This window comes from Peromyscus leucopus, chromosome 16_21 (genome assembly GCF_004664715.2).
Source record: "Peromyscus leucopus breed LL Stock chromosome 16_21, UCI_PerLeu_2.1, whole genome shotgun sequence".
Classification (NCBI taxonomy): domain Eukaryota; kingdom Metazoa; phylum Chordata; class Mammalia; order Rodentia; family Cricetidae; genus Peromyscus; species Peromyscus leucopus.
Window position 1 is genome coordinate 15164306 of NC_051084.1, and position 25532 is coordinate 15189837.

General features: G+C 43.0%; 1 protein-coding gene across 1 annotated transcript in view; it reads right to left on the reverse strand.

Moving 5' to 3' along the window:
* Positions 1-25532, reverse strand: part of LOC114686650 (heat shock transcription factor 2 binding protein) — a 90014-nt gene that overhangs the window by 36690 nt on the left and 27792 nt on the right. The window contains 2 exon segments of the mRNA XM_028861287.2: positions 8213-8316; positions 23963-24080. Of these exon segments, the coding sequence (XP_028717120.1) occupies positions 8213-8316; positions 23963-24080 (222 nt within the window).

Below are 25532 nucleotides of genomic sequence, written 5' to 3' on the forward strand. Positions count from 1 at the left end.
TCATTCTGCTCCACCCTAAAAAGACACTCCATATGATTCTGGCTGTCTAACATCTGTGGAATGTTCCTGACATGCAGCCCATAAACTGGCCAATTCTGGTGGATGACCATGTATGCAGGAAGCACACAGATATTCTCTAACTGGACACAGTGTTCTATGCTTTCAGCAGGCAAATTATTCACATCCTTGCTGAGTTTTTGATAATTTTGATCTGTCAGTTACTGCCCATGGAGTACTAAAATATCCCTCATCACTGGAGCCATTTCTGACACTTCTTATAGTTTTTCTTAAGACTATGTGCTATCATTCAAGCATCTCATTTGCCACTGTCTCTGATCACTGTCCTGTGCATCTTATATCAAGACCACATACATCCCAAAGCACATCCCGTAGAACTGTCCATTGCTACCAATGGCTTATGGCTAACAGGCTGGGGGTTTTCTTTTGTCTAGAATGTTCTTGAAAGATATTTGATGGATGTTATGATCTGAATCCCCTACAGGCTTATGTGTTCCCAGCTGGTGGTTTTTCATTGGGCTGGGGGTAGGGGGGAGGCAAGAATTTTAAGAATTAGGGCCTAGCTGGAGCAAGTGGATCACTGTGGGCATGCCTTTGACAGACATGCCCAAACCCTGGTCCCTTTTTCTCCCTGCTTTCTGTATGCCATTAGTGGAAGCTACTCTGCCACCCCTCCCTGTCAGGAAGAACTAAAAACTCTGAAAGCAGGAGCTAGATAAATCTTCCTTCACTTTAAGTCATTTACATCAGGCATTCTGTGAAAATGAGAAGGGTAATACGAGAGAGAGAGAGAGAGAGAGAGAGAGAGAGAGAGAGAGAGAGAGAGAGAGGAGAATGAATGAATGAATACAGATATACAGATCATGGTTGGCAGTTATTTTTTCTCCAAATAAGAGATCACATTATTACTCTGAGAGACAACTATCAGTCCATGATATTTCTTTTAAGGTTTTTACCTTTTATCCACCTGCTTCAAAGGTTAATGTATTTAGTGGTAGTTTTTTTTTTTTTAAGAATTATTTTTATCTTATGCATGTCTGCATACATGTGTGTGCCTGCAGATGTCAGAAGAGGGTGTTAAAGACTCTAAAAGGCAGAAGAAAAGGGAGTTTGCTGTGAGATTATGTCTCCTAGGAATGTCAGAAGCTACAACCCATCAAGTCCCACCAACATGATTGCCTAAAAATGAGCTGAATAAGGACAACAACAGACATGCCAAAGTGGATTAGGGAAAACCAAGGAATATTCAACACTACCCAAAGAACTAAAGGCAGCCAAGGACTGCTAAGAGTGGGAAAACAGTCCTTCCAGGAAGAGCACACCAACTGCTAATTATCCAGCACCAAATGGTCAGTCCTGAAAACAACTTAACATTTTACACACTGAGTAGGTTGTATGTGTGTATTTTGGAATATATATGTATACACATACATGTATATAACAACAATTAATGAAAAGGAGGCCATGAATTTGAAAGAGAGCAAGGAGGGATACATGTGAGGGGTTAGATGAAGGAAAGGGAGAGGGAAATGATGTAATTATATTATAATCTCAAAAAATAAAAGAAATATTTTTTTAATCCTGGAATGCTATTTGTAAGAATTCATTAAGACCTTAGCTGAAGTCAAAAGTTTCTCCAGAAACTTTTTCTAAGTGGTTCTTCTGAGAAATGCAGCCAAAAAGATGTGAAGGTGGATGAATGAACAGACTGGCAGATAGACAGTGAGATAACACAATCAACTCTAAAGATTGGCATACAGTAATGAAGACTGCAAAGTACCAAAACCACAGGCAGGAAATGGAGACCTGGGAGAAACAACACACAGTTTCAGTCTAGAAGCCATCAGATCACAACCTAGTGCAAGCATTTCTGGTGAGGCAAGAAAGGGCCACACTCCAGCTCAAGCAGCAAGCCTCTGTGTCCTACACAGGCCTCCCTCTGATTGGGCAAAGCTCACTGCACCAGTCAAGGCCCTCTGCTTTACTCGAGTCTACTGATTCCAAAGCTAATCTCATCTCACAACATCTTATGTGAGCATGTCTAACTAAATGTGAGGATACAGTGACGTAGTCTAATTGACAGGCAGATTACTACTACAGGATCTAGCCAGGTAGTTAAGAAACAAGCCTTCAACCCAATATCAGCCTGGCTATTCATTCTTGAAAGAGACTTCCCCCTACTGTACTCAAAGGTCAAAGAAATGTGTTTTCCTGAAGACCAGAGTTGGGGAGCATCTCTAGTAAGGACCTTTGGGAGTTATCTACCAGGCTATTATCTAGAATTGGACTTAGGCTTTATCTCCTGTCCTCTAAGCCCTGAGCCACAAAATCTGAAGGTCAAATTGGAGTAAGAAGTTCAGGTATACTGACACTTACACCTCTAATTCCAGCACACAGTAAACTGAGGCAGATGGATCACAAGCTGGAAGCTAAATTAGGCCACAAAACAAGTAGTTCTCAGTTAATATCTGTCCTACTCTAGTTTTGTTCTTTAGATACAATTCATTGTTCTAGTTCAAAGAGCATTTTTCTAAATTTTTTTTTTTTTTTTTTGAGACAGGGTTTCTCTGTGTAGCTTTGCGCCTTTCCTGAAACTCACTTGGTAGCCCAGGCTGGCCTCGAACTCACAGAGATCTCCCTGGCTCTGCCTCCCAAGTGCTTTAAAGGATTAAAGGCGCTTGCCGCTGCCGCCACCCAGCTCAAAGGAGCATTTTTAACAATCTTTTTTCTCTTTCAGCTCTTGGTTCAATGAAGAAAGCTGGTCGTGGTCTGTTCCCTCCTATTCCTGGCTCCCAACTCACGCACTGGAAGATGGACCACAAGGAGACCTATAGAAGGTTCTCACATGAGATGATGGTGGCTCAGAACAGGGAGGAAGTGGTAGCTATTACTCTAATCCCAGGTACAATTTGAAAGCACAGTCATTAGGACTCCAAACAAACTAGATCTTGGTGTGACAGATTAGAAAGAAATCAAGAGTTTCTGGGAAGTTTTAGACAGCCTGATAAGTTGAGAAGGAAAGTTGCAATTCGGTGGGACTGGGAAGACTGTGGGTAGAGCTGGTGTGGACAAGACTGGGAGTCTGGTGTGAACACTGGATGTGAATGTCCATTCGATGTGCATGTGGATTCATCAAACAGCTGACTCTGAGACTGGAGCTCTGGAGGAAGGAAGGTCTGAGCTAAAGACGCGGTCTGTAAAGCTTGCCATGCTTCAGATCACTCAGAGAAGTAGCCGTGAGACGGGGTGTGAAGGCCATGTGCCCATGTGTGAAGGCCACTGTACGCTGGGGCAGGGAGTGCAGCAGCACAGCTGCAAGTGGGACTCTAACACTAGTCCGCATTAGCAGTTACATAACACGCGGTCACCACCCAAACACACATTGTCCTCATCAGCTATTTGCTAGAGTTCTGTGCCAGTTCTGCGGTTTAAGAGGAATGTGAAGAATCTGGACCCAGCCTGGGAAAAAGACAGCCACGTAGGTGAACAAATGAACAGAAACGAAATCCAGCAAAGGTTAGAGGGAACGAGATGAGCTTCCCAGAGATAAGCACAGCAACAACTGTTCTCTGAAGCAGAGGGTCTGACACCTCAGGAGTAACTTGCCTAAGTCAAGCAAAGTAAAAGGAAACCAGTTTCCACAGGCACTTAGATGAGACATGGGAGGGGGAGCCGCCACCTGCTGTATTGGGGAAAGACGCTGAGGCGGACCCCACCGCACAGATCAGAGCAGTGAAGTTCTAGCAGATTAGACCAGTTAACCAGTACAAAAGCTTCAATTCACATCTGCGTGGTGAGTCTAAAGCTGTTCTCTTTAAACTCGTCAAGCGCCGTAATGGGATTATATGATAATTGCAGGAACTGATTTCTGAGTTAGCAAGCTCTTTGCTTCAGACCTTTCAAAAATTATTAGAATCTCAAAATCGAGTACATTTTCACAAATTGGATCTACTTAATGGCAAAAGAGTATAGGCAGCCAGTCTTCAAATTCTTTCCAGGCCCAAAGTCACAGGGTCAGGCCCTGAGAGCAACAGCACACTCACCATACACAAGCAGTGCAGTTTCCCAGGCAGCCAGTGTGTTCCTGTTTCCCTACTTCATGATAATACACATTCTCAGCTTTCTAAACTTCAGGGCAGGGCTGGGGGAAGAAGCTCAGCAGCAGACTTGCTGAGTACACCTGCAGCCCCAGGTTGCAGCACTGGCAGCAACAAAAACAAACTTACAACACACATTAAATTATAAAGCATTTAAAATTAAAGTGACATAGAATAGAACACACATAACTCAGAGGTTAAGTATCTGGGACTTGAGTCCAGCATGTTTTGTTTGAAAGCTATCAAGTGAGATGAGCTTGCAATAGATCCCAGGATCTGGGTGTGCTTGCTATGTTCAAAGAACAGGAACTGTCTTCAAGGACAAGAAATCCTGGGAAGCCCCAGTAGCAAAGTGGTACATTAAGATACCTTGGGAACCACCCCATTTTGTCCATGACCCAAAGTCAAGGCAGGAAGTCTACCGGCATCAGAGAACACCCAAGAGAGAAGCATAAACTCAGCTGAAGTGCTGAGATTCTCACTCACCCCACCAACACTCTGGATTAGCACAGCTAGGGCATCAGAGAACACTTAGCTTCATCACTTCCTTCATGAACAAGCAAACAAATCACAAAGGCTGCTGGAGGGTCACTGGTGCAAACTGGATTAAACAGAGCCAGGCATACTGATTGAGAGCAAACGTCTCTGCAAAACCAAGCAAAGCCAGTTCCAATGGCTACTAAAGCAGGCCATCTCCAGAACGGACTAGTACCTGCAGAGCAGCTAGGGTAAGGGACAGGGCCATGCAGCAGGCAAACAGGGCTATGCAGCAGGCAATCAGGGTTCAAACCCAGCTCCACTGCCACACAGCTGCCAACCTCCAGCAAGGCACTTGGCCTCCTCACCTGAGAAGCAGGCAGTAATGCCTTGCCTTACAGGAGACTGACAACAATAAATCAGTACATATGTGGTCTGTGTAGAGCAGCAGCAGCTGCTGCTCAGTTGGGACTTCCTCTTCAATTCTCTTCTCCCTAACCATCTCCCCTAGCCCTATAGGCTAGTACTGTGGACCTGCACACAGATACTAAGGCCAAGAATCACCTGGTTTCATGATGTATTCTCAACAGAAAAAAAGCTGTTTAGTTGAGTATCCAGGCCTGGGGCATGTGGATCTAAAGCTCCCTAACTAGTCCTTAAGCTGTGGAAGCATAGGGTTTGACCCTACTTGTAGGTTGACAAGCTATATGCTACATTTTGAAGGATGCTGACAGACAATACACTGCTGTCTGAGACAAAACTTCTTAAGTCATAGCTACAGTCAGTTAACCACGTTTGTGCTGGTTCACGATCCAATGCTACAGACTATGCACATGACATAGACTGCATCTCAGTACAGGGACCCCAGGCTCAGAGAATCCACATCTCTTCACATGGATAGTAGCATGCCTGGCCTGTGCCCTGGAGGTAAATATCTTCATTACAAAGGTGCCAAACACATTCTGCTCTGGAGGGAAAGAATACCTCTACACCTACTGTAAGGATGTTCACTCTACACACATCCCTCAAATGATAGCCAGAAGCCAAGGAGGTCAGTTTACCCTGTCCCTAGGACATACAGATACAGGAGAATTCCCTACACATCCGGGCTACTGGCTTAGAAGGTTTAATATTGCTAATAAGTCAAATCTCCCCTAAATAAACTACTGATTCAACAGACTCCCAATAAAATTTCTAAAAGGGTTTCTTTTTAGTATTAAGTGACACATTTATTCTCAAATTCATGGTAATGTCCTTAGAAACAGCCAAAACAACTTGGAAAAAAAAGAATCTAGTTAGAGGATTTATGCTTCTTTTTAAAAAATAATTTTTAATGATTTATTTATTTTTATTTTACAAACACTGGTATTTTGCCTGGCTGCATGTCTGTGTGAGGATGTTGGATCCCCAGAAAATGGACCTACAGACAGATGTGAGCTGCCATGTGGATGCTGGGAACTGAATCCAGGTCCTCTGGAAAAGCAGCCAGTGCTCTTAACCGCTGAGCCATCTCCAGCCCTTGAGGATTTATGATTCTTAAGATGACAACACCATCAAGATTGATTCGAAGCACATGAAAAGATGTTCAGTACTATTAGGCCTTAAACCTGGAACAAATGGCTGAGGTTCCTATTTAACATATCAAAGTAGACCCTGGCCACCAGGTTTCCCCGGCATCCCTCAGTCCCTACCTATTACAGGGTCCTGGCTGATATGCCCTGCACTCTACCCTACCCTACCCTCAGCTGCTCTTCCCTATACAATCCAGCCATTTTGGCTGCGCTAGCCTTTTTCTTTTTTTCATTCTTTTGGCCTTTGGTCTCTTGGTCTCCTGGCTCTCCCTTCCCGCATCTCCTCACATGGCCCAGCTCAAGGTCATGTTCATTCTGGGCTCTCCCAGATGTCTCTGCCTCTGGCGATGCTCTTCCTCTTACCTACAATAAATCTTTGCCTCTACCATACCTGGGAGCAGTTATGTCCTCCTTTTTATTTTTTTTTTAAAGATTTATTTATTTATTATTTATACAGTAGCCTGCCTGCATGTATCCTTGCAGGCCAGAAAAGGGTACCAGACCTCATTATAGATGGTTGTGAACCACCATGTGGTTGCTAGGAATTGAACTCAGGACCTTTGGAAGAGCAAGCAGTCAGTGCTCTGAGCCATCTCTCCAGCCTCCCTCCATTTTATTTCTTTGTTTCATTCAAACACTGTTAGTAATAATGAAACAATGAGGTACCAAGACATCCCTATTGGAATATCTAAACCTAAACAGTATGAGCAGACCAAGAACTGTGAGGACAAGCAGCTGATACTATACCTCTGGTGGGGATGTGAATGGCAGAGCAGTTGACAGTTTAAAAACATGAATATGCCTCTTCCATCTGACCCAGCCATTCTGTGCCTAGGATCCACCCAAAAGAAATGCCAGCACATCTCCCTGCACAAAGAAGACTCCAGCATCTATGTCTGTAACATGACAAAGCTGAATAAACAACCCAAAAGGTTCATCTAAGTAACTGAACAGTGTGTAACAGGAAGCAGTGAACTAGTAAGATACAATAATCACTATAGAAAATAGAAACTAAACTGGGTGGTGGTGGTGCACGTCTTTAATCCCAGCACTCGGGAGGCAGAGGCAAGTGGATCTCTGTGAGTTCAAGGCCAGCCTGGTCTATGAAGTGAGTTCCTGGACAGTCAGGGCTATTACAGAGAGAAATCCTGTCTCGAGAAAAAAAAATAGAAACTAAACTACAATGTAGAAAAGAAACTCTCTGGAAAGTGAGGGGCATGTGGGAGAGAGGGGAACGTGCCTTGTAGGATGATGCTTTTGTTACCTTGACTATGGTAAGGTAGATATTTATACTCAAATGATCAAGTTTTCATTTAAGATATATACAATTATTGGATTTCAATAGAAATGTTAGAAAAAAATACATTCATATCAAAAGTAACTGAAGTTCAAAAACATTAATTTGAATTGCGAAAAAACAAAAATTCCATTTTTTGTCATTTGAATATTTGAATGACATGTATACTTTTTAGGCTTTACGATAATGAAGAAATTGGGACAAGATTTTAGGCTAAATTAGTGGTAAAGGTAAACAAGAAAGGAAGCAATATGGAAAGTTTTATTTTATTTACAACTCTGAAGTTACATCCATATGCAACTTCATGTGTCTCCCATTTCATTTTGCCCAGACTTCTGGACTCTTTGTTCCATGTCCACCACATATCTACTATTCTGTTTTTAGAGAAGGAACAGGTTGGTGCTGTTTCATAAAATGATCTTTGTGTCAAAGGTCACAATTAAAACTAAAACTAACAGGTGAGAAAGATAACTAGGAACCACTAACATGCCAACTGGCTTTCTAGAGTAGGAAGTCACAAAGCAGGGACAGGCTCTGAGAATCCAATGTCTGAGGGTACCAAGGCTTGAAAGTTGCCACCATGAAGAGTATTCCTCTTCCATCTCTAGAAGCCACTCCAACAAAAAAGCAAAGCCATTTTAAATAGTAAACACTGTAAGATAATGGCTCCTGATTTCTAATACACTAACACCTCCTCCAGCTGTGGAGGTAGAGCATATGACTGTATAGGAACATAGCTGAACACTCCTTACCACTTAAAAGCCATCGCAGCAAAGGGATAAATCCAGGACTCTCACTGATGTATTTCAAGCCTTTTGAATTGATGCTCACATTGTACAGGGACATCAGCATTAGACTGAAATGAAAAAGAATACAGTGTTGACATTCTGGGCTATCCACATAGTATTTCACCTTGAATTCATGCCCTACTCTGAAGGACATATTTACATCTCAGATGACCAACTATAGCATACAGGTAGAACAATTACAATGTGGAAGACATGTTTAATGGTTTTTATCTGCAGAAGGCCATAACATCAGGGGAAACTTTATCAATAACATTGTGACACTACCTTCTGTGTACAGAACCACAGGCAGAAGAGTCTCATGGGAAACCTCACAACCCTATTTACCAATGTTTTAGCCTTTGTAGTACCAAGCCTGTGTTTATATTCAGGCAACTTCTCAGTTTATACGTGTACTGTGTTCTAGAGGTTCAGTGAAGCCATCTAAAGTCTATTCATAGCTCTTATCCAAGGAATGCATGGTGGTCTGAACGGGAATTGTTCACAGGCTCCTATGTTTGAATACCTGGTCCCCATTTGATAGAACTATCTGGGAAGGATTAGGAGGTGTGGCCTTGTTGGAGGAAGTATGTCACTGGGAGCAGGCTTTGAGGTTTCAAAAGACTTGTGCCATTCCCAGTGTGCTCTCTACTTCCTGTTTGTGGGTTGAGATGTAAACTCTTAGTTGGGGCTCCTTTGCCATGCCTGTCTGCCTGCTGCTGCTATGCTCCCAACCTTGATGGTGACAGACTCTTATCCCTCCTGGCCTATAAGACCCAAATACCTTTTGTAAGTTGCCTTGTTCATGGTGTTTTATCATAGCAACAGAAAAGTAACTAAGACAGAAGTTGATACCAGGGAGTGGACTATTTGCAGTGACAGATTTGGCCATGTGGGTTTGGAGGATGTGGAAGGCTCAAAGTGCAAAATTTCAAAACTTTGGGATAGAAAAATGGTTGAACATCATAAGCAGACCTTAATGAGTTATCCTAGTAGGAGCTTGGAAGACAGTGCTGAGTGCAACAAGGATTATGGAAGCCCAGCTCAAGAGGTTTCATAGGGGAACAACATTAGCAACAAGGCTAGAGAACATTCTTGTGATATTTTGGGCAAGAATGTGGCTGCTTTCTACTCTCATCCTAAGAACTTGGCTGAGGCTAAACTGAAAAGTTAATGGGCTAATTTCTTTAGTAGAGGAGATTTCAAGGCAGCCCATAATCAACTGTCTCATGCTTATTATATAATATCATATATATAACCACTTTATGCAGGTCTACAATGAGAAAAGAGCAATCAAGGCAAAAAGAAATAAAAATGCACAGTTTGAAGAGAAAAAGAGCAACCAGGAAATTTAATGTTGGAACCAATGCTTGTGCTGAAAGAGGTTAGAAAATTAAGAAAAATCCTGAATCACACTGGAATAAAGGGAAGGGTATTCTCAGGGCAAGACTCCACTCAGATAAGCTTCTGGGTGTAAAAGAAAAAGGCCTAAGGAATGTTTGGCTCCTGAAAAGGAATGGCAAATCAAAGCTGCTGCAAGTGTGATTCTAGAGGGCCAAGGCTCACTCAAATTGGTAGTCATCATCCATGTGGTGCTAGCTTTCATGCCACGAAGGAGACACCAGTAAAGGGATCATGGAATCTTCCTCTGTGGTTACAGAGAGCTGCTGAGGTTAGGCATGTGGCAGTAGAATCCCTGCATGGAGGCCCCGAGAAGCTATCCTGTGAAACTATGAAAGTGAAGCCTGGACTGCATTGGAGGTCCCAAGATACTGGAAATGATATAGCCATGAAACACCTGCCAACAAGAACTGCAGAAAGGGAATGGGACCGCCCCAGAGTGAGAAGTGTATTGTAGGCAGCAAAGCGGGAAGGAAGAACCATCTGAGCTCTTTGACATCAGACACGGAGCTACGGGATTTGGAGTTGCCCTGCTGGGTTTCAGTCTTGCTTTGGTCCAGCATTTCCTTTATTCCTCCATTCTGGAATGGTAATATATATTCTGTGACACTGTATGCTATTATAAGTATATAATTTCCTTTTTGATTTTATAAGGTGTTACAGTTAAGAGATTGCTTTGACTCTCAGAAGAGGTTTTGAACTTTGGACTTTTAAACAGTGTTGAGACTAAAACTTTGAGAAACTTCTGAAGTTGGACTAAATGCATTTTATATTATGATATGGCCTTGGGCCTATGAGAGCCAGACAGTGGAATATACTTATTTGAATGAGAATGTCTCATTAGCTAGTATGTTTACTTGGTCCCCAGTACTGGATGAAACTGTTTGGGAAGGATTAGGAAGCATGGCCTTGCTGAAGAAGGGGTGTCACTGGTGTGGGCTTTAAGGTTTCAAATGATTCCATGTCATTCCTAGTGTGTTCTCTGCTTCCTGTTTGTGGATTAAGATGTGAGCTCTCATGATGATTCAGACGAGGCTCAATCACCATGCCTGCTTGCTTATTTCCATGCTTCCTGCAGTGATGAACTCTTATTCCTCTAGAACCGTAAGCCCAAATAAACCCCTCCTTTTATAAGTTGTTTGGTCATGGTGTTTTATTACCACAACAGAAGAGTAACTAAGACAGTAAGTGGCATGTAACATCAGCTAGGCCAGGCAGGAAGAACCCGCTCTATCACAATCCCATCATCTGAACAACCAACCAGGCAATAACCCCAGTAAAACAGGATTTAACACACTGTTCTGAACAACTGCCAATTCAAGTGTCCAGTGGGAGCTAGAAACTGTGGCCCTTTAGTTTCTGGAGGTGCTATATATTATGGAAACTCCCAGGTCCTTCATACTGCTAAGCAATAAAACAGGCCAGACAACAGGTTTGAAAGAAGGCTCCCTAGATAAAAGTGCTTGACACACACACATCAGAAGCTGGGTTCAAATTCCCAGAACCTGAATAAAGGTAGATGTACCATCTCAGTGCTCCTACAGCAAAATGGGAAGTGAGGACAAGGGAATCCCTAGAGTCCCTCACAGGCCAACTAACCTGGAAACCACAGCAGCAGACAAGAGACCCTGTCTCAGAAAGAGGAAGCTGAATCTCAACACCTGAAGTTATCCCATGACCTCCATATGTGTGCCATGGCACGTACATGCTCACATTCACATGCATACATGTGCTCCATGACATGCACATGCCTGTCTTCCACAGAACCATAGACACACAGAAGAAAGGCTAGATAACAGCTGGGGTGTAATTCAGTGGCAGAGCACTACCTCGCATGCCAAGGCCTTGGGTCTCAAGACAGCACTGGAAGGCTAGACAAATTCCATGTACAACCTTCTGACACAGGCACACACAGCCACGTGAACCTAAAAGCTGCAGTGCCTCTCCTATTTCCTTCTGCCCACATTTTTTAGTCATAAGACTTCATTTTAAAATTGCAGTGAGCTTGTAGGAAATGATCAAGTCAAAAGTGGGAGGTGAGTACAGACCATGACAGGTTCCAGAAGCTGAGAGCTTCTATTACAGTGCTTTCATGTGGAGAGACAGAAGAAAAGCCAGGCAGACACAGATGCAGTCACAGGACATGCTGAGAACCAGAAAAGAACACACTTTCAAGCCTGGCACGAACCCATGCAGTCAGCAAGCCTGAAACACTCACACCCCAACAACTTAATATACAGTATACAATAGACCCAGAAAGGGACACTTTCCAGTCTTCCTGAGCATTAAAAATCAACCAGGTCTTCCAAGAAGCACAGACACAGTCCTAACAAATGTAGGTTTGTATCACAGACCACTGTATGGTGCATGAAAAAATCAAGACTGCACAAATAATAACCGGCATAAGGACAGAGCCAGAACCAATAGTTTTCAGACATTAGAGATATCAACTGCAGAACAGAAAACAGATATGCTAAGTAAAAGACATTGTTATTTTTGGGTTTTGAGTTTGTTTGCTTTGTTTTATTTTTTAAAACAGGGTCTCACTATGTAGTCCTGAGTGGCTTGGAACTAGAAACTCAGATCAGGATGGCCTGGAATTCACAGAGACCAACCTGCCTCTGCCTCCTGAGTGCTGGGATTAAAGGTGTGCACCACTATGCCCAGTAGTAAAACATGACCAAGAAGCTAGAGCTACTTTTATGAACCACCAGGCAAAGAAAAAAAAATAGAACCTGGGTTGGGGAGATATCTCAGTCTGTAAAGTACTTGCTATGAAAGTATAAGCACCTGAGCTCAATACTAAGCACCCACATAAAAATAAAACATAACCATAAAGAACAATTGAGGAAGACACCTAATAGCAACTTCTGGTCTCTACACATATATGAACACACACATACACAAACAGGTACATACACATGTACACACAAAAATCTTTTTAACAAACCTAATAAAAATGAAAACCATAAAGACTGGAGAGATAGCTTGGCAGTTAAGAACACTGGCTGCTCTTGCAGAGGACCTAGTTCAGTTCCCAGCACTCATGTAGAATAGCTCACTATTACATATGGCTCTAAGAAATCCAATATCCTCTTCTGAACTTCACAGACACCTGTACTCATGTGCACATGCCCACCACAGACACATAATTTTTAATAAAAAAAATCATTTTAAAAATAAACAAACTAAGTTTCAAGAGTACGTGGAAACATGAGAAAAAAGAAGCACTAAACAAAAACAAAGCAAAGGAAAAAAGATAAATGAGAGTAGCTAGAAAGAGAAATTCCAACTTTCTTTCAATGAGGGCTCCATGAAGGAACCCCAGAAAAAAAAGTGTTTCAAAAGGTAAAGCTGAGACTTTTCCAGAAATGAGGAAACAACCTTCAGATTAGAACAAATACAGACCTACACACACATCACAATCTGACCATGGTTGGTATACAAAAACCAGAGAGTGTTCCAAAGTGTCAGAGTAAAAGACAGTATCTACAAAAGACATCCCATCGAAAGCTGGACTCTCAGCATCAAAGGTCAGGACTGGGGAGGTAGCTCAACTGATAAAACACTTACTATGCAAAGTCCCCAGACCTGTCTGAATCTCCATAATCCATATACAGTGGGACACGGGTGCTATGCAGCAGTTCCCTCCAAGTTGGCCTTCCAGCTTGAGGGGCAACTTCTTAAGACATAGGATATAAAGGGAAAAAGAGACACAGGATATTCTAGAATGTGAAGCTTACCTGGAGGTGAAAAGACAGAATGTTTTGGGGGGTAGAGACTAAAACACTTCGTTCTGCAGAGAAGCCCATTAAGACAGGAAGCAAACAATTCAAAATAGCTTCAGGAAGTCCCTGAAACTGACCAGACTCACTAGGCCCCCTTTTTGCCCAAGAGTATAAAAACATTAAGAATGCTGAGAGTCACTCTCAGAAAGCCAAGCTGCAAAGACAATTCTGAAACCAGCCCAGCCACTTGGAAGAAGCAAGAACTAGCTGTACTATCTAGAAGAAATAGAACTGCCTAGAAGGGGCTCAGCCCAACTGAACAATCTGGAAACAATACTCCCATCCTGTTGAGCACCTGCAGGCTGTGCAGTATGCTTCAGGTTTCCAGTTTGGTGAGCTGTCACCGTGGTGGAGTGGGCTTTGGTGATACAAATGTCTTTGGGTCATTTCTGTTCCTATAAGTAACCCATATTCCTGTAAGTGACCTCAATAAAACTCACTGGTTCACCGAGTTGGACTTTGATGGCATCTGCACTTTGGTCCACTGTGGACTCCCTATCTGGAGTGAGTAGATGTATGTATTGTACCTCTCAAGAAATATCTTTCATGCAATAGTACATCAGTAATCCCAGCATTTGTACAAAGAATCTCTAAAACCATGGGCCAGCCCCACACACATCAGAAAGAAAAAAAGACACCTTGTCTCAAACAAGGTGGAAGATGAAAAATGACACTTAAGCCTCTACATGTACACTGTAGTATGCTTGCCCACATCCACACACACGAACTTGCATACATATGCACTGCACACACACACACACACACACACACACACACACACACACACACTTTTTTTTTTTTAAATGGATATCAGAGGTAAGGCAATGTGTGCTTTCAAGGGAACAGAGGAACCACTGTAACCCCAGAACTAAAAGCTCACCAAAAATATTTTCAGCAAATACAAAAGAAATCGCAAGAGATTTTTCCCCAAAACAAACCTGAACTACAAAACTTTGAAGGACAAACTTCAGAAAAAAGAAAATGACCTCAAAAAAATGTTCTGAGCTACAAAGAGAAATGGGAAAGGTCATCATGGTCCAGGGATACAAACAGAGAAGAAAACACTGGTGGTAAAGACAGTAGGAATAATGTCTAATGCTGAGACTAGCCTTCTTCCAACAAAGCAGGACACAGTCTACAAACACACGTGGACAAGGATGTAAGAACAGAGTCATTCTGAGGTCCTTCTACTGTCAGAAGAGAAAGGCTTTCATTACTTTCAAGTCTGCACCAAACATATCCAAGCACACTTTAATGGGAGCTAATCACTGAGGCAGAGAAGCAGAGGTCAACTTTTAACACCCTAGGGAGGAAATAAAATAAACTCAGAAAAAGAAAGGCATCAGAAGTAGAGTGAAGGAACAAGAAAAGAAAACAAGGAGATGCAGACATTGAGGGAAAAACTCAAATAATCCTAACAAAAACAAGACAAGATAGAAGAAATAAAGCCAAGGATTTCAATAGTTGAAAATGTTAGCAGGCAGGATTATTTTGCCAAAAGGCAGATTATTGGACTGGATTACATCACCACATAACCATGTAACACACCTAAAACAAAAGTTCACACAAAGGGTGGAAGTAAAGGAATAGCAGAAGATACACCAAGCAAACACTAACAGAAAGAAAGACTGAGGCAGCAAAATTAATAAGCTAAATACAGAGCACTTTCCAGACAAGGAGGGTGACTGCAATGCCAAACACCCAGTTCCTCAGGAAGCCATCATTCTAACCTGGCATGCATCTCGACTGGCTCCTCAAAAATGTGCAATGGCAAGCTGGTGGTAGTGGCGGTGGCGGCAGCGGCGGCAGGCGGATCTCTGTGAGTTCAAGGCCAACCTGGTCTATAGAGCGAGATCCAAGACAGCCAAAACTACACAGAGAAACCCTGTCTCAAAAAACTTAAAAAAAAAAAAAAAAAAAAAAAAAAAAAAAGTGCAATGGCTCAACAGGTAAAGGCACTTACTTCCAACTCTAATGACCTGAGTTTAATCCCAGGGACCCAACACTGTGGAAGGAGAGAACAGACTCCCACAGATGTCCTCTGACCTCTGACCATCACACGCATACTGTGGCACCCACACATTAAATGTCACTACAGTTCTTAAATACATACCATATTAAAGTATATCGACAGAACCACAAAGCAGCCAGTGCACAGCAGCAGGCTCTCACAGTACCTGGTACATTACACTGATTCTCTGATTCACTATGCAATTAAGTTTAAAATTTTTTTAATTGCTTTGAAACAGAATCTGAATACATAGCCAGGGCTCTTATCCTTCTGTTTTGGACTGATGTAAAAATTATTTTTTCAAGTAAGTTTTAAAACTCCAAATAATATTTGAAAAATTAAAATAATGTCTCTGGGCTGGAGTGATCACTTAGCAGTTAAGAGCACTTGCTGCTCTTCTAGAGAAAGAGTTCAGTCCCCAGCACCACTTCAGGCCACTCAGAACCATGTGGAACTCCAGGGGATCTGACAACACCCTCACTCAAGTATACATACCCACACATTACAGTTTAAAAAGTAATTTTCCCCTCCAAGCTACAAAGAATGTCTCTATAAAAATAAGCTAAATAACTTACTAGGAGTAAAATCAGGCAACAGTTAGAATAGAACAATAATGAATACATGGCATAAAAATTTTAAAGTAAAGCTAGTAAAAACACATACAGTTTTTGGGGAAAGTCGAAACTTTATGAGCAGCAGTAATGGTAGTCCAGGTTACATGGCAACAGCCCTCTCATTTGTAGTACTATGAATTCTGGACACAATGAAAGAACACTCTCTTAGAGAGATCTGTGAACACCCCTCCCCCAATGCTCTATGGCCATATTTTTTTTATTATAATAATTAATATAAAAATTCTAGGAGGGCTACAAGTTTATAAATAAAGGTGAAATGGGCAACAGCACCATGCCAGGATGTACTGCAGCCTAGAGCAAGAAGAAATCAGGAACACTGATGCAGTCTATTTAAGGAGATGAAGAAAACGATGCACGTGCACACACCACAGACAACACCTACTATACTTTTCTGATGGAATGCCGGGCTTCCCCAGGACTTTAGTCTGAGAAGAGGCAGGCTCTTGGCTTGTCTTTACCATATCACAGACTAGCACATGGATACAGAGAGAGAGTCACACCAGTAATTGAGAACTTCAACAGGGCACAATACATACAGACAAGGTCTCCCTTCTTCCCATATGTCCCTGGACAATTTTCAAAGCAACAGCAATACCAGGAGTCAGAGAGACAAAAGACACCAGCACTTTCCAGAGCAGTGTCTTAGTTCAGTTTTCTATTGGTGTCATAAAACATCATAGCCAAAAAAACTTGAGGAGTAAATGGTTTACAACTCTCAGGTCATACTCTGTTGGAGGTGAGGGCAGGAACTCAAACAAGGCAGGAACCTGCAGGCAAGAACTGATGCAGAGGCCACTGAGAGTTCTCCCTGCTGACTTTCTCCTCCTGGCTTGATCAGCATGCCTTCTTGTAGTATCCAGGATCATCAGCTTAGCAGAGGCCCTGCCCATAGAGAAAAGGGCTCTCCCACATCAATCGTCGATCAAAATAATGCACCACAGCCTTGCCCACAATCAACCTAGTGGTGGCATTTTTTCAACTGAAGTTCTGTCTTCCCAGACCACTCTAGCTTGTATCAAGTTGACATAAAGCTACCAGCACAGCAGGGATTCTCAGTCCTCCCACTCCCAACAGGCTGCAGGCCATCTGAGTTTCATTAGCAGTATCACAAGGACTACAAAGTTGCCCACTAATAAACTATGTGGTAGGCTTTTGGGCTGCTCAAATGCAGTGCTCCTGGAGAAGTCAGCCCAGAGACCAGCTTTCCTGGAGTCTCTCCTCAGTATCTCAAGAAGGGGAAAGTCTGTACTTCAGGTGTGTGTGTACAAACACACAATCACAAGCCTTCCATCTTAAACTATTGTTACCAATTGCTGCTTTTATAAAGGTCACAAGCACAGGCCTGAGTAACAGCAAGAGCCACACTGTGACCCACCAAGCTCAAAACATCTCTCAAACACTTTTACAGAAAGAAGCATGGAAAACAGACCAGCCAATCTTCTTGAGACCTCAAAAAGCAAAGCTACTATATGAGGATGACTATGGTTCAGGAAAACCCTGGCAAATGTGTCCTGCTGATTCATCACTGACTGTCATATAGCTTGAAAGTGGCAAAAATTACTCATAGATCGGCAAATGCCTTATAATTTTCATTTTTCTCAGATCAGTTGTCCTTAAGATGCTAAAATGGAACCAATGCAATTTTGACAGATGTGGTGTCACCTAAGCCCGGTGTCATTGCCAGGGTACAGGTCTGGGAAACCAGAGACCTCAAGTCATGAAGGAGTTACCACCTAGGAAACTCTTGTTTCTTGTGCAAAGTGCTTTCTCTATATGACATTTCCATTCCAACAATTTATGAATGATGTATCAAGTTTCTAATTGTCAAGTGGCCCAGTATCTGCTCCCCTGACCCTATTATAAATCCAGCTGACATTAAGAACAAAAGGAATGAAGGTAAAACAAAAAAGCAAATGTGTTGCAAGACCTGTTTATTGTTAACTCTGTGGTCTTAAAAAGTGCTTAGCTATGTTCTAAGATTCACCTTAAGGTTTGAAAGAGAAAAAAATGTTTTCAATGGGAGGGGAAGGGCTTGGAAAGCCACCCAAGCAATTCTGCTTAATGAAATGGAAGCTGTCTGCTTCAGGGGACAAGGCCTGCAACAGGGCAGAAAGCACTCCCCTGCTCTTCTCCAGCCTGACCTGCAAGTGCATCACCAGAAGAGTGATGCAACAAACCGCCTTCCTCACTCTAGAACAAGACCTGTTCCATGAATGCAAGAAGCAACAATAAACATCCCATACTAGAAACGAGGCAGCCAAGACAGAAAGAAGAAAGGAACGGCTGGGATACCAGAAACAGACAGACTCACTCATCCTCAGCCAGCTGAACCCAAAAGACAAATCAGCACCATGGACCAAGTCTAAGGCATAGAAACAAGTTTCTCCTCAAAGATGGCATGTACTGTGAGAGAGAACTGGTTAAGATGTTTAATCTTGCTGGTGCTGGAGACAGGACCAGCGCTTACACACTGGGTAATACTCTACCACTACCCTCCACACCTAGTCCTGTCAGATGGTTTATGACAGAAACTAACAGAGTTCTACTCATTTTCAAAAAGGAACATAGCAATGAAGTACATTTCTACTGCACTGGGGCCCAGTCCAAGACCTTGCACATACTTAGCAGCCAGATGCACTACCACTAAGCAGCCTCAGCTCCGGTAATTAACATACTTATTTAGATTGGTGTCCCCCACCCCTGCCAAGTAAGAACCTAAAACTGTGATTTACACCTGATGGGTCCTAACATACTATCTGTATGCGAAGGCTCATCCACTGTGCAACACAAAGAGAGCAGACAACATCAGCCCTGCTGGTTACAAATCCACACTCAATGCTTTGAATATCAGTTTTCTGGAAAGACAGTGGTTATGGTTTGGACCTTCAGTGCTGCCCAAAGGCCATGTGATAAAAGCCTGGATGCCAGCCTGGGCAGTACTGGGAGGTAGTGGAACTTGTAGAGGATGGGGCTTAAAGGAAAGAAGGTCATTAGGGATGTCATGGAAAGGGGCAGCTAACAGCTGAGTTTAAAGTGCTCCTCACCTGTGGGAAGAGATCCCTGACAGGTGTCATAGAATAGGGTTCCAGGGAAGGACTAGTTCCTAAGTGACCACTTGGTTCTCAGCTGAAGGCTCCACCCCAGGTACCAGCTGGGTTGCAAGCCCAGTAAAGGGAATCCCCTTGCTCTGTATGGAGCCTAAGTAACGTTTACAATTATGACTGAGAGGGGTTCCAGAATACACATACATGCAGGCCAGACAAGGGCAGGAGGAGAATTACATGTCTAAGACAGTTTGGTTGCCTGCTTTCATCAAGAATCAAATGGAAATACCAGTATCACATGACAGCAAAGAAGAAAAAATTAGGAATTAAGCAAACTTATAGTCCTTGGGAAGTTCCTGAAACTTAGGAAAGCCTTTTCCCAGGTTATACAACAACCGCTGGAGGATGAGCCAAGCTGCCTACAAGTTATGCAAGGAACTGAAGGAAAATAGTTTTTATGAGTCATCATTCCTTCTGGGGTCAGAAATTCAGTGATGGAGATGCCTTTGAGTCATCCATGTTGCAGTAAGTAATCCCAATAAAAATTGGTTCACTAAAGGCTAGACTTAGATATAACTGTTAATTTGGTCTGCTGTCAGTACCCTATCTGGGCTGAGTAGGCATTTGTTCATATCCCCCCACCCCACCCTAAAAAAGCCATCCATTACATTTTGGCAAAGAATCTATCTGCAGTTTGCCCTTATAATGAGAACTTAAGAAAGGCTGGATTTGAAAGCAATGGAATTGTTTGGTGGAGGGAATGTGAAGGCAGAACAGCATTCAGGTTGTGACATGATTTCTGGCCGCTGCTCTTATTTAGGTCTACAGTAAAAGTGAATGGCAAAGATGTGATGTGATCCACAAGTATGAGGCAAAGAGAAAGCTACTTGAGAATGCTGTGGGCTTTTGAAACCTCAAAGTCCACCCTAGTGACACATCTCAACCAATAAGGCCACACTTCCTAATCCTGGCTGAACAGTTCTACTAACTGGGGTCACATAGTCAACCATACAGGGCCAATTTCATTCAAACTACCACAAACCACTGAACTCTCATCAACTCAAGATTCTTTTAGAAGGTTTTACCTGTAAAAACCAGCAGCTGGGAGAAAACTGAACCCATCTCTGGGCCTGAGGCATCAACTCTGAAAGTGAGTAGCTTTTGATGGTTAAGTGATAAGAGCAAAAGCCCCAGGGGAGAAGTGAGTCACAGACAAAAAAAAAAAAAAAAAAAAAAAGCTCAGCACAGCACAACAAAGGCCCTATTCAAGAGGACTTAGGCTGCTGTCAAAAGCAAAGCGACTTCAACAGGGGAGAGCCTAAAAACCGCAGAGAGAAGGCAAGCAGCTTGCATGGAAGACAGCCAGCCACGTGAGGAAGCCACCAGAGGCTGGAACATGCCAATATCCCACATGGGATTAGAAGCTGACTGTATACAAACCTGGAGAGCTGCTGGGAAAGGAAGCCAATGTGATGGCTCTGCAGACAGCCCCTTCACCATTACTGCCAGCACCAAGTGCTTACTGAGATCCACAAGCACAGATGCCAAGGAAGGGAGGCAGAGAGGCTGCCAGAGAACCAGCCTTCACACAAAGCTTACTGGGAAGCTGAAGAGGATTAGCTGGCCCATAAACACTGACCTTATAGAGGTCACAGAAGAAAAGGAGGCAGAGGGTCAGCATTCAGAACCCACACAGACATCAGCACATCACTGTGGAAACACCTTAGCAGGAAATGGATAAGGGGTACAGACAGGTAATTCACAGAGATGGGACAAGCATGAAGAAAAAATGCCCACCTCACTGGCATTCCAAATCAAGGGAGGGAAGCGGGCAAGATGACTCTGCCCAATTGACCGATGGTGCATATATTCTCTATAGGAATAAATAACAAAACGCTGACAAGGATGCAGGAAACAGTACACTGGCAGCATCTTACAGAGCTGTATGGGTGCCACTTCTCAAAAAGCCCACTTCTGGGGAAACTCCTAGAGGAACTCACACATAGGTCCACAGGGATATTTACCAAGTGTTCACTGTAGCAGCATATATGTAGAGAAACAAAATATCCTAAATGCTCTCAGAGGCTGAGAATGTAATGTCCAAAATGTTAAGACTTCTGCAATTTTTGAGACCCCAAAGAAACAAATCAGATTCATAGTCAAGTTTTAACACTATCATAAAACTACACATCACATTACAGCACACATTGTTCATGCACATAGACATGTCAGCATAAAACACCAGGGCAAACTACAGTGTGGTGCACACATGATGTCACAGTACACATACTCTCACCTCTCACCTCCACTGAACCAACTATAAAATTCTGAACATAATGCGTGGAGCAGCTACTTGAGATCGAGGACAGGTAACCAGCTGAGGAGATGAGAACAGGGCATGCCAAACGACTCGCTTCCACGGACCTGGACTCATACTACATGGAAGGCTCTAGCTTAGTCTTAAAGGGGGGAGGGGTCTTCTGGCAGCCATGGTGATTAGTAGAGCCCCAGGCTGCAGAAGGGGATGCTTCCCCATCTTGAAGCTCTCAATAGCTATAGGCAGAGTTAAGCAGCAGCCACAGTAATACTTTAGGCCACATCAAGCCTCAGCATTCTAGATGGGGACTAAAAAGGGGAGATCTAGGTGAACAACAGAGCATCACAGGCATCATGGAGAGTCAACTGTTGAGGAAGTGACCCCACAGAACTATCTGTAAATTTCCAGCCTCACCTCAAGTTGGGTGTGTGGACCTCATCATACACACAGCATTATTCCCTGGACCTCCCATGGACCCCTGGTACATAGGGCAGCTCCACTAGCATGGGAAACACCAGGTAAAGGCATTCTAGACATGGGGCTGATACTGAAACAACACTGCAACTTGTAGGGCTCAAAGGCTTTAAACATGAGGCTTCTAACATAATATTCCAAATGCCCAGGATACATCCAAAATTATTCAGCATACAAAAAAGAGAAAATCTCAACAACATGGGAAAATATAAGAGACACTAAGGCCAAGATGGCACAGATGTTGAAAGTATCTGCCACAGACTTTAAAGGGGCTACTGAACTAAGTAAGATAAACCTGTAATACATAAGGCACACAACTTGGAAGAATGGCCCCCAAATTTTCTTATCAAAGAGCTATATGTCAGCACAAGAACGCTTGCCTTGTGAAAAGCACAGGGTTCCATTCCCGCACTGCTCCCCACCCCCAAAAGAAAAAAAATCACTTTCTGGCCTAATCCCCAAGACTATATATACATCATACTCTGATAAAGTTAAATTATCTAGCAAAGGAGGTTCTACAGATGCAATCACCATTACTAATCAACAGGCTCTGAGCTGATTAAGAAAGTTTATCTAAAATGCCAAATCTAAATACATGAGCCCACAGAAAGCAGAGATGACGCTCTGGCTAGGAGCAACAGAGAAAGTCTGATACACACTGTGATGGATAATCATTATCAACTCAACTGGATTTATAATCACTATGGAAAAGCAACTCTAGGATGTTTCAGAAAGGTCTGAGGGAAGACCCACCTGAATAGAAATGGTACTATCCTATGGTTTGGGGTCCTGGACTGTATAAAAGGATAAAGCAGGCTGGTGAGAGGGTTCATTGGGTATTTCCCACTAAGCCTGGCTGGCCTGTGTTCAATTCTTGGAGCCCATACAGTAGAGGGAACCGATGCCCATTAGCTGTCCTCTAAGCTCCCCATGCATGCGATGCCATGCACACAAGTTCATGAGGAGCACACATGTATACAAATAAATAAGTAAATAGTTAAAAGTACTTTTCAAAAGGAGAAATCGAGTTGAGTATCAGCATTCCCCTGTTTCCTGGCTCTGGATGCCATGTGACCAGCTGCCTCCCATTCCTGCACAATGCCTCCCCTGCCATGAGGACTGCACCCTCAGACTGTGAACATCAACAAAGCCTTCCTCCTGTAAACGCTTTTGTCACAGCGACCAGAAAGGTAATTAACACACAGTGCCAAGTATAAAAACACTGCGGCATGACAGTTGGGCCGTGGAGAAAGATGCAGCTATCCCTGGACAGGATTCAGCTGGCCACCTGAAAGAAGAGAATAAGGAAGCAGATTCTTCCAGAGCCTCCTCAAAGTGCCCACCTGAGCACCACTTTGATTCTGACCTCAGGATTTGCCCAGCAAAGGACCTGGTCAAGCCACTTCAGATCCTGACCTACAACACTGTAAGATACTAAATGGAAGTTTGCCATGATTTATTAGAATGATTTTAAAAAATAGCTACAAATTTTAATACCTGGGTAGAAAAATGCCATAGCAAACACCCACCGAAGTTCATTCTGAGGCCACTAGAAACACAATCCTGAAATATTTAGGGTCCATTGATTATTCTAAGGGGTAAGTGTTCCTTATCTTGATTCATTTTTTCCCTGAAATATTATTTAACCCAACACTCAGGAGGCTGAAGCAGGAGGAATAAGAATTCAAGGCCATCCTGGGCTACACATCAACCCTATCTCAAATAAAATTAGATAAAATATGACCTAAGATATAACACATCCCTTATATCCTCAGGCAATTTGTTTCCTGTTTTTTAGAGCTACAGCTAGGTCAACTGTTTACTTGAAGAGAGGTTCCATGTTGACTCCCCATGGGAGCTTTACCATCTCTGAGGAGTGGAGGGGGTGGGCATGTAGGAGGTGAGTGGGAGGAGGGGAGGAAGGGGGGAACTGTGTTTGGTATGTAAAATGAAAAAAAAAAAACTTTTGAATAAGAGAGGTGGGGTGGTTCCTCAGCATATCTAGGCACTATGCAAGTTGAGAGACTGTGAGCTATTATCTACATACACTTTGAGTTTGGTGCACTGGCCAGGCTTTAAGTCCCCCAGCAGCTGCAACATGGTATCCAGGAGTACCCGACTGGAATTCACCAAGAACTCACGACCACATGCAATGGCAGCAACATCTGCAAAAGACAGAACAAAAGCATCAAGACCACAGGCGCAGCACAGAGCACATAACAGTGGATGGAGAAGTGACTCCACAGGTTCTCCTCCAACCTCCACACATGCATACATACAATTAACATTATACGGACTGAGCAGTTGCTTTTATATATTTGGAACACACACACACACACACACACACACACACACACACACACACATATGACTAAAGAAAAAACAGACTGGGCTGAGAGATGGCTCAGCTGTTAAAGGCTAGACTCAAAACCAAAAATATAAGAAAAATAGACCATGAATTTGAGAGAGAGCAAGAGAAGACACATGGGAGGGGTAGGAGGGAGAAAAGGGAAGGGGAAAAATGATGTAATTATATTGGAATCTCAATAATTTATTTAAAACTGAAAAAAACTAATGTTAGAGCCAGGGCTGGAGCACAGTGGTGGAGGGCCTGCTTAGCATTTGCATGCATGAGGCCAGCCAGCCCCAGAGCTAATCCACAGCAACATGAAAAATTTAATATATAAAAATCTTAGAGGCTGGGCATGGTCACATATACTTATAATCCTAACATTTGAGAGGCTGAAGCAGGAGGATTCTAAGTTTGAGGCTAGTTTGGACTATTTAGTAAAACCTTGTCTTAAAAAAGAAAAAAAAAAAAACTCACATTGACAGGGCAGTCACTACCAAATGCTGTTGAAATGCACAACAGAATTAGGGGGCAGGGTATGCAGTTATTATTTGTGAGTCTTCCAAAATCAGGAATACAGGCAGAAAACTAAGTCTTCTACTTGTGAGGTAAGTGGGCCACTCTTCACAAGATCTCTACTCTTCCTCTGCTCCCTTACTCAGGCTGTCCTGCACTGAACAATCCCTCACTTCACATGGGCTAAGAGTTGCTGCGGTCCAGCAGATGCCAGGATGTAAGGCCTTAGAGCAGGGAGGGTCCTCCTATAGATGAAGAAACGCTGTCTAAAGGAGTTAACCTGGGAAGTGGGCCATCTTGTCTTAAAATGAAGACTTTTACTGCTGCACCAACCGTCATTAGGAATCAGAATGGTTCCCATCAGCGTAATCACTGGGAGTGACACAACTGAAAGAGTAAAGGGTTAGGGGGTGTGGCCTTGTGGAGGAGGTGGTCACTAGGGATGGCTTTGGGGTTCAAAAGCCCATGCCAAGCCCAGAGTCCTCTCTGCCTGTGGATGTAGCTCCAACTCCTTCTCCAGCACCATCCTGCCATGCCTGCTGCCATGCTCCCCCACCATGATGATAATGGACTAAGTAAGCCTCTGCAACTGTAAGAAAGCCCCTAATTAAATGCTTTCTTTTATAAAGAATTGCCATGATCATAGTGTCTCTTCACAACAATAGAAACACTGACTAAGACAGGAACAATGACTGGACAAGTAAGAAAATTTAATATCATTTTTGCTTATACTATGGTAAACTGGGAAGAG